The sequence below is a fragment of the Chiloscyllium punctatum genome, chromosome 48 (assembly GCF_047496795.1).
Source record: "Chiloscyllium punctatum isolate Juve2018m chromosome 48, sChiPun1.3, whole genome shotgun sequence".
NCBI lineage: Eukaryota > Metazoa > Chordata > Chondrichthyes > Orectolobiformes > Hemiscylliidae > Chiloscyllium > Chiloscyllium punctatum.
The window spans coordinates 57,296,201-57,310,590 of record NC_092786.1 but is presented as its reverse complement, the minus strand read 5'-3'; the positions used below and the strand labels follow the sequence as shown (position 1 = coordinate 57,310,590).

Here is a 14,390-nt window from a genome sequence, read left to right as displayed (position 1 = left end):
TGTGATGGAAAAGGATAGACAGGATCTAAAGGTTGAAATTCTAAATTGGAGAAAGGCTAATTTTGATGAGATTAGGCCAGAACTTTCAAAGGCAGATTGGGGGAAAATGTTTGCAAGTAAAGGGGCATCTAGAAAATGGGAAGCCTTCAGAAATGAGATAACAATAATCCAGAGAAAGTTACATATGCAATCAGTCATACTCCCTTCTACACCCCTCTTCACTTACTCTTCTCAATAGTCCTGCAAATCTTTCCCCAGTTCCCATTTTGAAAGTTACTATTTAATCTGTTTCTACCATTTTGCCAGGCAACTTGCAACAACTCTGTAAATTCACTTTGTTCTTCGTCACTTTAAATTTATTTTCTCATTGACTGGTCTGCTTCGGCAAGCAGTTTCTGTTTGTACTATATCGAAGTCTGTCTTGATTTCAAATCTTTCAGCAACTTGGGCTTAACCTCTTCCACCCCAGAGAGATTATTTTCAGATTTTTTTCTTTAGTCCTTTTGGTTATCTTAAATTTGTGACCTGTGATCACAAACTCGAGCATGTGCTGGCAATTTTCTTGATTTACTTTACTCAATCCCTACATAATTTACTGATCAGTCCTATCAGATTTTTTTCTTATTTTTCTGACCATTATGCCAGCTTTTTCTGTCACATTAATACAACTTTCTATCTCTGTTTTAGTGAAAATCTGTGTATGAAGTGTTGGGCAGAGGGATGAAAGATGCTGAGCTATCAGTGTCCTACAATTACAAAATGTGAGACATAAGACTCTACTTGGAATTTGACAGGACCAGGACGAATTTAGGCAAGCAGCCAGTGACTTGAATATTTCTATACCTGAGGCAGGGGTGAGCTGAATGGAATTGATTCACTTTTCCTGATAAATTGTATGAAATTTTGACTTGACCTGCAGTGCCTGTCAGTCAAACATACTGCCTTGGAATCTGTTATGTTAAAGGAAGTCAGGTATCATTGGTGTTTGCATCTGCAGCTGATATCATCAAATGACAGCACAGTGAATACAAAGGATTTTGAGGTGGGTCTCTGGCGGCATTGGATATAGTGGGAGTTTGTTGGGTGCAGAAGATTCATGCTATCCATTGTAGTGATAGTTAGGTTTGTGGCATAGGATTGCTCTGGGTGGCTAGATTTCCCCCACCCCCCCACCCCACCCGCTGTTTCAGAAAGTCAGTGCATATGGGGCTTTGAGCTTCACTGACTCTCAGACTGCTGAATACATTGAGTAACAGGAGCTACAGGAATACATGTTGACTGAATATTGTTGGGTAGATTATATTTGGACATCAATATGTGAATGTTTGTAAAATATGACTACCCTGTTACAGATGTCTAACTTATTTTGGGGAAAAAAAAATCCCATTCTAACGTATGTTTTTCAAATCTTGCATGCAAAACGGTCATATTTTATGATATCTTGATTTTGTTTCTGTTAAAATTCATTACTTGATTCTTTTTCTGTAGCAGTAATGTGAGCTTTGTTGTGAAACTGTACTTCAAATTCTGCAACTGCTGATCTTGGGCGAGATGCTAATTGCATCAAAATGTCCTGCAGGTTAGGCATAATTAAACTTGTATAGAATAGCCGACTGACTTTAGCCACAGGTAAAACTGTTGAATTATTGACAGAAATGGAAATGCAATTATGTGCTTTTAGTCTGGAAAAATTACCTGGGTGTTTAGTGCTTGCTCGGAGGCTACTCCTGTTTTGAATACCAGCTCTTTGTAAGAGTGAATTCACATGTTTTCAGCTAAAGTCTGGGTGGTTTAAAATATTGTGCACCCCTCAAGGTTATGAGATATGCATTGTTATAACTTGCTCAGGTCAATCAAAGGGTTGATTAACTTTTTTTTATTATCGTGACTCATAATGGATAAACCAGTCCTCCCTCCTTTGCTTAATAAGAACTGAAAGTTTGTTTAAAAAAAACTTCCGTCATGGGTTGTAAGTCATGGATTCCAGTGAACTATCTGTCTTGTTGTCTTAGTTGCTTGAACGTTTTAGTTTTTTTATTTCTCCCCTGCATCCCCTATAAACTTTGAACATGTGCAGTTGTAATCCCTCAGTTTTTAGTTATGAAAATTTCTGTGTTGATTTTTCTTGTCATATTACTTTCTCTTTCGGTTTTTAGTTGGGATGAATGGGTTCCAGAGAGCCGAGTGCTGAAGTATGTGGACACAAACCTGCAAAAGCAGAAGGAACTACAAAAGGCTAATCAGTGAGTATAACTGAACAAGGCTGGTGAATAGAAGAATTGCAACTGTTGGCTTTGTGTCTTGAGACTGGCACTTGCTGGGTTAAAGTTTTGCCTGCAGGAGAGGTAGGGAAACGAGTTGGCTGAGGGAAATTGTGCAAACCTATGATACTTACGTTAAGCATAGTATTGCCTTTGTTTCCATCAGGGTATCAGCTTGTTACAAATGCTTTCATGCTGCTTTCTTTGTGGCTGAGTAACAGTGAATTTATTATTCAGACCATGATGATTTGCACTGCAGTCTGATCGGTCAGCCCATACAAGTTGCAGCAAGCAGCTAGTCTGCTTTGCAAAGTTGACCTGCTTTTTCTCACGAACAAGCATTTTAACATGGTAAATGCATGCTAGAAAATGGAAATGTCTGTGAAATGTTCCAACCTATTTTCATGCTGCTCAATTGGGCACTCTAGCCGTGTTACATTGGATTGATTCTCAATGGCTTCAAGGATGAATGCCAGCACGTTAATCGACCTCCACTGCTATTTTACTAAAAGCTTATCTTGATGTTGAAATTTTACTGTCATTGCTTGTTCAGGAGTTCAGCTTAATGACTTTCCAATGAGCACTGATTTACAGTTTTTTAAAAAAACTCCAGCATTCTGATGTCCAAAGATCTTGTTTATTAAAAGAGAATTTCTGCAATAGGTTTAATGTTTAGATGGGCTGCTTCTCTTATTGCAGCTACAATATAGCTTTTTCCTATGTCAGATAATGTGCTGCTTTGAGAATCGTTAAGCTCTCCCATTTTTGTATATCTTATGCTTTGAACAGGTTGACTGATTTTTCCCATAAACAGTGCTCGTAGCCAAACACAGAAATATGCACATTTGTATAGTGCTTTTTACAACCTCTGTCCCGCTGGTGGAGATGTGGTTGAAACATTAGTTGCCGTTTGTCCTTTTTAGATGGGTATAAAAGATCCGGCACATTATTTCAAAGAAGAGCACACAAGAGGTTTTCCTTTTCCCCGGGCCAATATTTAGTCCTCAGCCAATGTCAATAGAATTTCAAAAAGAACAGATTATTTCGATAGTCATTATCACATAATTAGTTGTAAGCTTGCTCTCTACTACATTGTCATGGATCCTGGTTGTAAGTTTGCTCACTGAGCTGGAAGGTTTGTTTTCAGATGTTTCGTCACCATACTAGGTAACATCATTAACATCCAGTGAAGTGCTGGTGTTCTGTCCTGCTTTCTATTTGTGTCTTGGTCTCTTAAGGTGGATCCTATAATACAGCAGTAGTTTATTGAATATGCAGCATCTTTAAATGTCTCGAGAGTGAATGATGCTGTAAAATTGTACCTGCTTCATTTTAAAGCCTTTTACAGCCCTCTTGAGGTGCTGCACTTCATTATTGGAAATGTGTCAATGAGATAAATTAGAAGCCAGTTCACTTTAGTTGTGCTGATTATTGATCACGAGTCATGGGATCTTTCACATTCACACCTGCCTAAGTGAACGATCTGCTTGATCTTTCTTCTGAAAGATAGTATCCCGCTTCCTCAGTATTTAAAAATTGCAAACACGAGCCATGAATTCTGCATGAAAGGGCATTTGAGGCAGAAACCATCACAACAAGAAGTATCTAGATAATTGCTTGAAGCACCATGGGATACAAACTTACAGACCAGGTGCTAGAAAAACTGATTGGAGTGGATAAGGTGCTTGGTGGCTGACATGGATGTGATGGACTGAAGGGTCTCTTTCCATGCTCTAAAACTCATTCTCTAAGTTGAAACTTTTCCTATTGCATTCAAGACTGTTGTACCAAAATTATTGGAATGCACGCCGCAATTAATATAAATCAGAGGCTGTTCTCTGGTTAGTCCATGGTTGGTATGGAGATTCAGCAGAAATGTTAATTGTCTTAATTCGATGATTAAATTCTGATTGGTCAGGGAGTTGCCATGGCAGTGCAACAGAGATTGACAGTTTTGATACGTTTCAGTACTGTGCTTGGAAGTACTATGCACTTGGACCTTTTGAGTGGGTGAAAGGCTTTTTGCTCCTGTTTCTTCCCCACCCCTGGGGGTGAGTGTGTTTGTGACTGAGCCAAGGCTGACACTAGAGTAGTATAACAGAACTCCAAATTATTCCTAATTATTGACCTAATTATTTGAGGTGATTGCTTGTTATGTTAAGTTGTACAGTTTTTGCCACAGAATTATTTCTCCATTCTTGAAGACCAACCCTGGTCCTATTAAGATGGCCTGTAATATTGTATGGTATTTAGCTGTTGAGCATAAATGTGTCTACAGCCTGCTAGTCCATCTGGCTAGCTTTCTAATCTTGCATCACACTGAGAATATCTTGCTGCTTCCCCTCATGTGAATATATAAATAAGGAGGAAAGTTAGGTCTTTCAGCCTCTTGAACATGCTACGCCAATCCGCATTCTCTCTCTCCATCAATAACTGTTGAGTTCCTTGCCTGAAAAAATCTATCTATAGCTCCCTTTAAAATATTTACTGGCCCAGCTTCACATGTCTTCTGAGGCAGTGTGTTCCAAAGTCTTGCAACCGTCTGAATTGAAAGGGTGTAAGAGGCAGGGATCGTCACAATAAGAAGTATATAGATGAAGTATTTAGATGGGTTACAAAACTACAGACCAAGTGCTGGAAAATGGGATTGGAATGAATAGGTGCTTGGTAGCTATTTAAAAGCAGAATTATCCTTTTATGTTCACCTTGTCAAAACAATTAATGATCTTGTACACTTTAGTTAAGTCACCCCCCTCTCCTAAACTTATCGGAGAAAAGCCTGACCTGTCCCAGCATAAAGCAATTAACTTATTCCAGATATTAATCGAGTAAACCACCTCTGAGCTGGCCACCAATGCGTTTACGTCCTCCTTTAAATAAGGAGACCAAAACTGCACACAGTATTTGAGACCAATTCCAAGGCTAAAGTTTACCATCCTTTCTTTGATGTTCAGTTGTTCTTGGAATAAATGGTATGATCTCATTAGTGTATACATGTTGTATGGACTGTGGTTGCACACTAACTTTTTATGACTCATGTTCTACAAAACCTGGATCCCTCTACAGCTGTTCTCCGTTTAAATATTGCTTTTTTAATTCTTTCTGCCAAAAAGTAATTGATTCACATTTATCCACATTATACTCCATTAGTCAGATTTTTGCTTGCATTCAACCTATGTAAATGACTTTGCATCCTCATTATGTCCTCTTAATAATAAGCAACCTTACCTATATTTGTGATGTTCACGAATTTAATTACTACTTTTTCACTCACCTCTCAGTAATTGATATAAAATGTTTATTGTTGTGGTTCTGTTCGCCGAGCTGGGAATTTGTCTTGCAAACGTTTCGTCCCCTGTCTAGGTGACATCCTCAGTGCTTGGGAGCCTCCTGTGAAGCCCCACTTGTCGATGCTGCCAATCCATAAAATATATATTTAATATATTTTCTGCCAGCTAGTTGTCATCCTTCCAAGCTGGTATGTTACCCCCTACACCATGAATTTTTATTTTTCACAATCTTTTGATGAGGCATCTTATCCAGTGCCTTCTGAAAATACAAGTGCAACATGTCTCTAGGCTGACCTTTACTCGCTGTGCATCTTACTCTTCAAAATGGTCCGATAAATTGAAACTGCTGATCCTTCCTGAATACGAGAAATTGAGGACTGCAGATGCTAGAGACCAGAGTCGGAAAGTGTGGTGCTGGAAAAGCATTGCTGATCTGGCACCATCTAAGGTACAGGAGAATCCACATTTTGGGCATAAGCTCTTCATCAGGAATGTGGAGCGGAGAAGAGGGCTGAGAGAAAAATGAGAGTGGGGATGAGCTGTGGGGGAAGGTAGCTGGAAGGCGATAGTTGGAAGTAGGTGGGGGGGGTGATGGTGATAAGTTGGTGGGCAGGGTGGAGCGGACAGGAAGATGGATATGGGGGACCGTTCAAGAGGGTGGTGCAGAGTTCGAGGGTTGGATCTGGGATAAAGTGGGGGGGAAGGGAGATGAGGAAACTGGTGAATATATAAATAAGAAAGAAAATTAGGTCTTTCAGATCCTTGAGCTTGTTTCGCCAATCGATAACAGTTCCAAAATCTGCATTCTCATTGCCATGTGGTTGGAGGATTCCAAGGCAGAAGATGAGATGTTCCTCTTCCAGGCATTGGGTAGCTAGAGTTTGGCGGTGGAGACGGCCCAGGACTTGCATGTCCTTGGTGGACCGGAAGGGGGAGATGCTTCCTGAAACATTCCATGAGTTGGCATCCTATCTCCCCAATGTAGAGGAGACCAAATCGAGAGCAACGGATACAGTAGATGAGGTATTTGGGTGTGCAGGAAAATATCTGCTGGATGTGGCAGGATCCTTAGGGGCATTGGATGCAAGTGAAGGGGAAGGTGTGGGCCCAAGTTTTACACTTAGTGCAGCAGCAAGGGAAGGGTGAGTTGGTGGGGAGTGTGGACCGAAAGGGGGAGTCGCAGAGGGAATAGTCTCAGCGGAATGCTGATGGGGTGGGGAGTGAAATATATCTCTGGTGGTGGGGTCTGTGGAATACTGATAGGTCTTCCTGAATACCTTGATACCTTGTTTTTTTAACTGTCCAGCAGAAACTTCCTTAGTGATCAATTCGAATACCTTCCCACAACTTAAATCAGGCTAACTCCATAACATAAATAAGAGTAGGGCTAGCATCCTCTCAAGCTTGTTCTACCATTCCATAAAATCATGGTTGATCTTCCCCAGGCTTCAACTCTATTTTCGTGTCATGGCTCTCAGCTCCTCTATTTTAAAAACTTAATCTAGAGTTGTGGAGATGTACAGCATGGAAACAGACCCTTCAGTTCAACTTGTCATACTGACCAGATATCCTAACCTAATCTAGTCCCATTTGCCAGCACTTGGCTAATATCTCTCTAAACCCTTCCTATTCATGTACCCATCCAGATGCCTTTTAAATGCTGTAATCGTACCAGCCGCCTCCACTTCCTCTGGCAGCTCATTCCATACACGCAGCATCCTCTGCGTAAAAAAGTTGCCCCTTAGGTAAGGACACACCTTAGCCTCCGACGCTCCAGGGAAAACAGCCTCTCCCTTTAACTCAAATGCTCCAAACCTTAAAACATTCTTGTAAATCTTTTCTGAACCCTTTCAAGTTTCATAACCTCCTCCTTATAGGAGGGAGACTAGAATTGCACACAATATTCCAAAAATAGCCTAACCAATGTCTTGTACAGCCACAACATGACCTCCCAACTCCTATACTCAGTGCACTGACCAATAAAGGTAAGCATACTAAATGTCGCCTTCTATCTACCTGCAACTCCACTTTCAAGGAAGAATGCACCTGCACTTCAAGGTCTCTTTGTTACCTTTCCTTTAAATATTTTTAGAGATCTATCCTCCATATCTCTGGGCCAGAGAACTCCAGATTGTGTCTCAACCCTTGGATAAAGAAAATTCCTTTGTGTCTCAGTTTTAAATCAAAGCCTCCTTTATTCTGTAACCGTATCCCCTATTTTGCAATTCCCTATTATACCTGTGGCAGGTACTCCAGTTTCTGCTGAAATTTCGAAGTTGCACCTTGAAGTTTCTCTTCTAACTTAAAAAAAAACAGCCTCTCAATAATTAGACAAAACAGTCATGGTTTCAGGAATTGGGTGTCCCCAAAGCTGGGTATTTCCACGCTTTAGTTATCTAGTTGATGTTTTCATTCTCCCATTTGAAGTGAAATTTTAGGCACTTGTTCAATCAAAAATGAGAAAAGTCTTGCTGTAATTTGAAATTACTGAGTGCCACACTCCCTCTCTAGACAGCGAATTTCCCTCTAGGACCATCACTGCTACTCTATGTACCGAGTGTTGTAGAAGTGGGCGTCTGCATGAATGACTGTCACAATCATGACAGTCTAAAATATGCACTACATATAGAAGAGTTGAACAGTATTTCTAAACAATATTCTGTACTGTAGCATTTGGAGAGGGAAGGACAAATACTATCTTCAGATAAAGCCAAGTTAAAGCTAATTGAACCCAGCTGCCTAGATCACAGTCCCATTTTGAAGTTACACATTCTCCTTATTTTTGAGTGCACAGTAACTTTCACCTATTTAGTACTGTACTACAGTACTTTCAATATGACCCCATTTAACATTTAAAAATTAATGTGACTGCAGTGGCCAACAAAAAAGCAATAAGCCACTGTAGTAATAATATGTATGATTATTAAAGGTGACATATTGATGTCAATATGTAATAGCTATAAATGTTAAAAAACTGAACTTTGTAAGAACGTTTTTTATATTTTATTTTGTTTGCCAGGTGTGGATGTCACTAGCTAAGGCATCATTTATAGCCTCTTGCTGACTGCCCTTAGGGTGGTGGTGAACTACCTCCTGAAATCACTGAGGGAGAGAGTTCTAAGATTTTGAACCTAGTGATTAAAAAGGCTTGACATTGCACGTCCAAGATGGTGTATGGCTTAGAGGGGAACTTGCATGTGTTACCTTGCATTCGCTGCCCTGGTCCTCCTCCATGTTGGAAGCTGCAAATTTGAAAGATGCTGTAATAAGATCCTTGGGGAATTGCTGCTTTGCATCTTGTAAGTGGTGTACACTGCTGTTACTGAATGCCGTTGGAGAGAGAATAAATATTGAAGGTAGTTAATGGGGAGGCCACTTAATCAAGGTTGCTTTCTCATGGATGCTGCCAAGCCACTTGACCTGTACTCATCCAGGCAAGTAGGGATTATTCAATCAAACTCCAGACTTGTGCCTTGTAGATGGTAGACAGTCTTGGGGGAGGCAAAAGGTGAGTTACGTGCCTCAGTATTCTCAGTCTCTGAGCTGTATTAGTAAGCACGTTATTATGTAGGTCTTTCAGTTTCTGGTCAATGGTAACCCAAAGTTATTGTTGAAGGATTCTTTTGATGGTAATACCGTTGAGTATTAAGGGGTGATGGCTAGGTTCTGGCAGCATCTAAGGAGCAGGAAAGTCCTTACAAGGGTTTTGGCCTGAAATGTTGACGTTCTTGCTCTAATGATGCTGTTTGACCTGCTGTGCTTTTCCAGCTTCACATCTATTGACTCTGGCTTCCAGCATCTGCAGTCCTTACTGTCTCCAGGTGGCTGAGGTGGTCACTGGCACTTCTTTGGCATGAATATTACTTGCCACGTATCTGGCCAAGTCTGGGTGATACGGACTGCTTCAGTATCTGAAGATAGCCTGTGCTAAACATTGTGCAATATTAATGAACGTTCCCACTTTTGACTGTATGAAGAAGATAGATTATGAATTAAGCAACAGATGATAGCTGTGCCTAGAACATAGACCTCGAGGTTTGAGTGATTATTATTTCAAACATAATGTCTTTCCCAGGATGATTTCATGAAGGTGATGTCTTGCTGCCTAGTTTAACATGTATGTGTCCTTTTGCACGATATCTCTTGTACTGTCATCTATCAGCTCATGGCCTGTGTCAAAATGAAGGTGCATTCTGCTATGCTAGTTGATTCATTGAAGGCCTCCGGCTAATGATTTGGGTTTGAGACTTCAAGAAGATGTTTATGAAGCCTTTCCATCACCACCAACACACACAAGTGCCATCACCTTCATTGCTCACCTCCTACTGTGCCTCAGACATGAGAAATGGCAAGGGCATAACCTGGGCCTCAGTGCCACTGTGGGGCACAATCTCAAGAGATGGAGCTTGCAACCTCTAGGAAATGCTTCCAATGTAAGGAGTTGTAGCCACCAATTTACACAGTTTGCAACGACCAGAATTTTAGTGATGATTAAAATACAGGTTTCGGTAAGACACTGGGAAAGACACCTAATCATCTCTGAAGAGGTACTGGGATCCTTGTATCCACCTGATAATCACTTTATAGTCAGAGTATATAATTTAGTGACAAGTTCACAAAGATAGTTTCTATGCTAAGTGCAAACACAAGTTTTGATAAAGAATATTTGCTTGCAATCCCTATTATTGCAATCTAAGTTAATTTTATAGGGTGACCTTAAAGAGGTTTACAAAATTATGAGAGGCATGGAGAGGGTAAATAGGCAAAGTCTTTTCCCTGGGGTGGGGGAGTCTAGAACTAGAGGTTTAGGGTGAGAGGGGAAAGATATAAAAGAGACCTGAGTAGCAACGTTTTCACACAGAGGGTGGTACGTGTATGGAATGAGCTGCAAGAGGAAGTGGTGGAGGCTGGTACAATTACAACATTTAAGAGGCATTTGGATGGGTATACGAACAGGAAGGGTTTGGAGGGATATGGGCTGGGTGCTGGCTGGTGGGAAGAGGTTGGGTTGGGATATCTGGTTGGCATGGACGGGTTAGACTGAAAGGTCTGTTTCCATGCTGTGCATCTCCATGACTCTAATACTGTTTGAGAAGTGTTCCCTTTTTCTGTTAGTAATTATTTTATTTTCTGTTAATTTATTTATCTCAAGAGAGCAATGGGCAGAGGGCAAGATGAGGGGCGCTGCACCAGCCAAGAAGGCTTCCACCATGCAACAGAAGAATGTTGAAATGTAAGTAACATGAGTACTGAATCTCGTGATAACTTTTCAAGTGTGTTCCAATTTTTTGAAACTAATTTTAACGCGGTTCAGTTAGCTTTTCCACGAAGTTGGATTTATTGTCCTTTTCAAACCCCTGATTCACAAAATACGAAGAGTTAATGGCAGAACTGTTTTCAACTGCAATCTCTGACCTCATAATTTGGCATATGCCTTGCTGAGCCATTACCATCAAGCCAGAGAATCAACCCATGATATGTGAAACTGGAGTTACCATGGAGAATGAGTAGCAAAGAAGAATTGTTTGTTGTCGGAATGTAACTCTTCTTTCCTTTGTTCACCTTTTTTAAAAAAAAAATCAGGTGGCGAGCCATCTGTGCAGCATGACTATGAATTAAAACAAAATTCTATGTTGTCTTGGAAGCATAAACTAATTTTTTTTGTATATATTCCCTGAATAAGATTCTGGGCCTGTCCAGTTCAGTCAGTGGCAGCAATGAAGTTGATACGGCAATAATTTGTTATTTTCCCATTGACATGCTTTTTTAAAAAATGCATTTGATACTCGTTTGTAAAGGTTTTTCTCTCTTTCAGAAAAACAAAGAAGAATAAACAGAAAGGTAAGTATCCTTAAAACTTATCTTTGGTTCAGATCTTTTATTACTGAATGCAACCTTCAAGCAGCTGCAGAAATCGGTTATCTCTGTACAAGATTAGATTACCTACAGTGTGGAAACAGGCCCTTCGGCCCAACAAGTCCACATCGACCCTCCGAAGAGAAACCCATCCCCCTTTATTTACCCCTGACGAATCCACCTAACACTACGGGCAATTTAGCATGGCCAATTCACTTAATCTGTTCTTCTTTGGACTGTGGGAGGAAACCGGAGCACCCGGAGGAAATTCATGCAGACACTGGGAGAATGTGCAAACTCCACATGCACACGCGCACACACACACACACACTCTTGCCAGAGGCTGGGAATTGAACCCAGGTCTCTGGCACTATGAGGCAGCAGTGCTAACTACTGAGCCACCGTGCCGCCCCAAACTGTATCCCTCAGGAATACTTATCCCCTTAGTTGTCTCAGAAATTGCCTACCTGTTGTCAGAGGGTCTTACTTGCTATTTCTAGAGTAGCCTGCTTGTACAGCTTTGAGAACCAGTAGGCAATGTGCAGTAAATGTTAGCCTTGCTTGTGATACCCATATCCTATGATTGATATTTGTTTAAAATGTACTCGTTGAGGTATGTTTAGGAATAACAAATTTACACCTTTGGTGGAATTCTGACTTTTGGTTCAGGGAATTTCATTCATTTTCAGTCTTTCACCTTGCTCACACATGTGTGAACAAATATGGAAGGAGGTATGTTGACTGCAAAGGAGGAGGTGGGCTAGAGAGACAGAGCAGTTGGGGGGGGGGGGGGGGGGTGAATATTTGGGAAGGTGTCAAGAGGAGCAGGGCTTGGGTGAGCGGCGGGGGTAGGTGCAGGATAATGGGAAGGGGGTGCAGGGTTTAAGCTGTGGGTTATGCACTGGAGGCAGGCTCAGGCAGGTGGTGCCGATTAGAATTTATTGCAATGTTATGGTAGAACTGTGAAATATTTCATGAAATATGAAGAGCATTCAAGTGTTTTCTTCTGTACTTATCACTCAGCTCAATGTGGAGAGAGAAAAGCAATATATTAGCCGGATGCGGACCAGTTGGATGTAGGCCTGTTGGTGGTAATCGTAGGGTGACTTTGTATGTTTTACATTGGTAGTACTGTAACCCAAGTGGAAAACTCTCGTTTTTTTTTCCTTAAAAGCTTATGGAAGGATCATCTGAGTTCTCTTGGGTTTTGGTAGGGCATGTTTTCTCTACATTGGTCAATAATTAGAGATCATGAATTTTAAATTCATGGTAAAAGACCTAAGAAGGATTGTTTTCACCAGAATTGTTTGATTTGGAATGTTGACCCTGCAAAAGTAATGGAAATAATTTTTAAAAGGATGGTGAACAAGTAAATAGGCTTGAAGACTTTAAAGGATTATGGATGAAAAACAGAAATGTGGGCTAAGAATAACTGCTTTCAAAGAACCTGTACTGGCATAGCAGGCCAAATGGCTGCATCCTGTGCTTTAATTTCTTGAGATTCTGTAAATGGCTTGGCTTAGCATTGGAGAATTTGGCAAAATATATAGTGACCTGATAAAAATTTGATCGGTTTGAAATTTGACCGCTTTGTCTTTTGACCGCTTGACTGATGCAAACTCCTGTTAATAAAGGACAGTCAGGACTGACTGTGCATCTTGAACAGGAACAAACACAGATGAGTGTCACTTATGATGCGTCAATAACATTTTAAAAATCCAGGTAATGTTTGATGTGATGCAGCACTATTAAACAAAGCAAGACAAATCCTAAATATTTCTTCCACTCTCCTCAGTTCTGCCACCAATCTGTATATTGAATATATTCTAGTAGTCAGTTATTTGAGGTCTTTAAGTCAGTGCCTCAGCTGATGGTTGAATGTATGTAAGAGCAGTCAATTAGCTTCGCTGTGAGTAACTAATTTGGTCTTTTATCAGCTCCCACAGCTGGTGATGGAAGTAGCACTAGTGAAACACCACAGCCACCCAGGAAGAAAAGGGCAAGAGTGGACCCCACAATGGAAAGTGTATGTAGTTCACTAGAATGTAACACAGCAACTGAATGTGTGTTTAATAACCAGTAATAAAACCAAAATTTAAGTCAACATAAATTGAATCTGTAAATGATCTGAAATGCTTGGGATTACAACTAACAAAGATATTACGAGTAGATTTCAGTAACTGTCGATGAAGAGAGCTTCTATTGTGCAATGTTTTGAAACATAATTTTTAAACGCCTGTGTATTTGAGCTCTGGATACTAACACACATTCTTTCAAAGTGTTACTTCATAATGGTTATTACTCCATTAGGAAATGGGTCCAATTTCTCTCCCTCAGTTTGAGTATATAATGCCACTTTTAGCTCCATAGTGAATTAGATTGTTAATCCACATGGAGCAGAATGTCTTCGATTCATTCTGCGAGTGATGAACGGATGAGCCAAAACAGTAATTAAAGTATTTAAATTGGCAGGTTTTGATGCTACACTTGGGGCTCTGAGTATCCGTTTGAGTCTGGATAACTGAAGAGTCGTCTAGACTTAGTTACCTTGCTTTTTCCATGGATGCTGCCTGACCCGCTGTGATCTCCAGCATTTGTTTTCAGTTGTGTGTGTGTTGCTGGAAAAGCACAGCAGATCAGCTAGCATCCAAGGAGCAGGAGAATCGATGTTTCGGGCACAAGCCCTTCTTCAGGAGTTTGTTGTTTTTCAGTACAGTTTCTGTCATCTGCAGTAATTTGTTCTGACTGAGTATCTGTACTGGGGACATCAAAAGCCTGGCCAGTATTTCTGGTTTGATTTGCTATCCGGAGATTCTTGCTGGCATGGTCACTCGCCTTCTCAAGCTCAGTTATGAATGGGTATTAAACGCTGGCCTTGCCAACAGTTCTATTCCTATCGTTATGATCTCAGCCAATTGGACAGGTTAGATGCTTGAAATCTGGCTTGATAGATAATATTTTTGTTTAACGTGGTAGCCTTTTG

General features: G+C 40.6%; 1 protein-coding gene across 5 annotated transcripts in view; it reads left to right on the top strand.

Annotated features, from left to right (window-relative positions):
- Positions 1-14,390, top strand: part of morf4l1 (mortality factor 4 like 1) — a 58,660-nt gene that overhangs the window by 20,745 nt on the left and 23,525 nt on the right. For 4 of the 5 annotated variants that reach the window (XM_072565325.1, XM_072565329.1, XM_072565327.1 and 1 more), the window contains 4 exons: positions 2,157-2,243; positions 10,704-10,784; positions 11,367-11,392; positions 13,345-13,433. In XM_072565325.1, coding sequence (XP_072421426.1) covers positions 2,157-2,243; positions 10,704-10,784; positions 11,367-11,392; positions 13,345-13,433 — 283 coding nt within the window. The remainder of the gene's footprint in view (positions 1-2,156; positions 2,244-10,703; positions 10,785-11,366; positions 11,393-13,344; positions 13,434-14,390) is intronic. The other variant, XM_072565326.1, reaches the window with a different exon arrangement.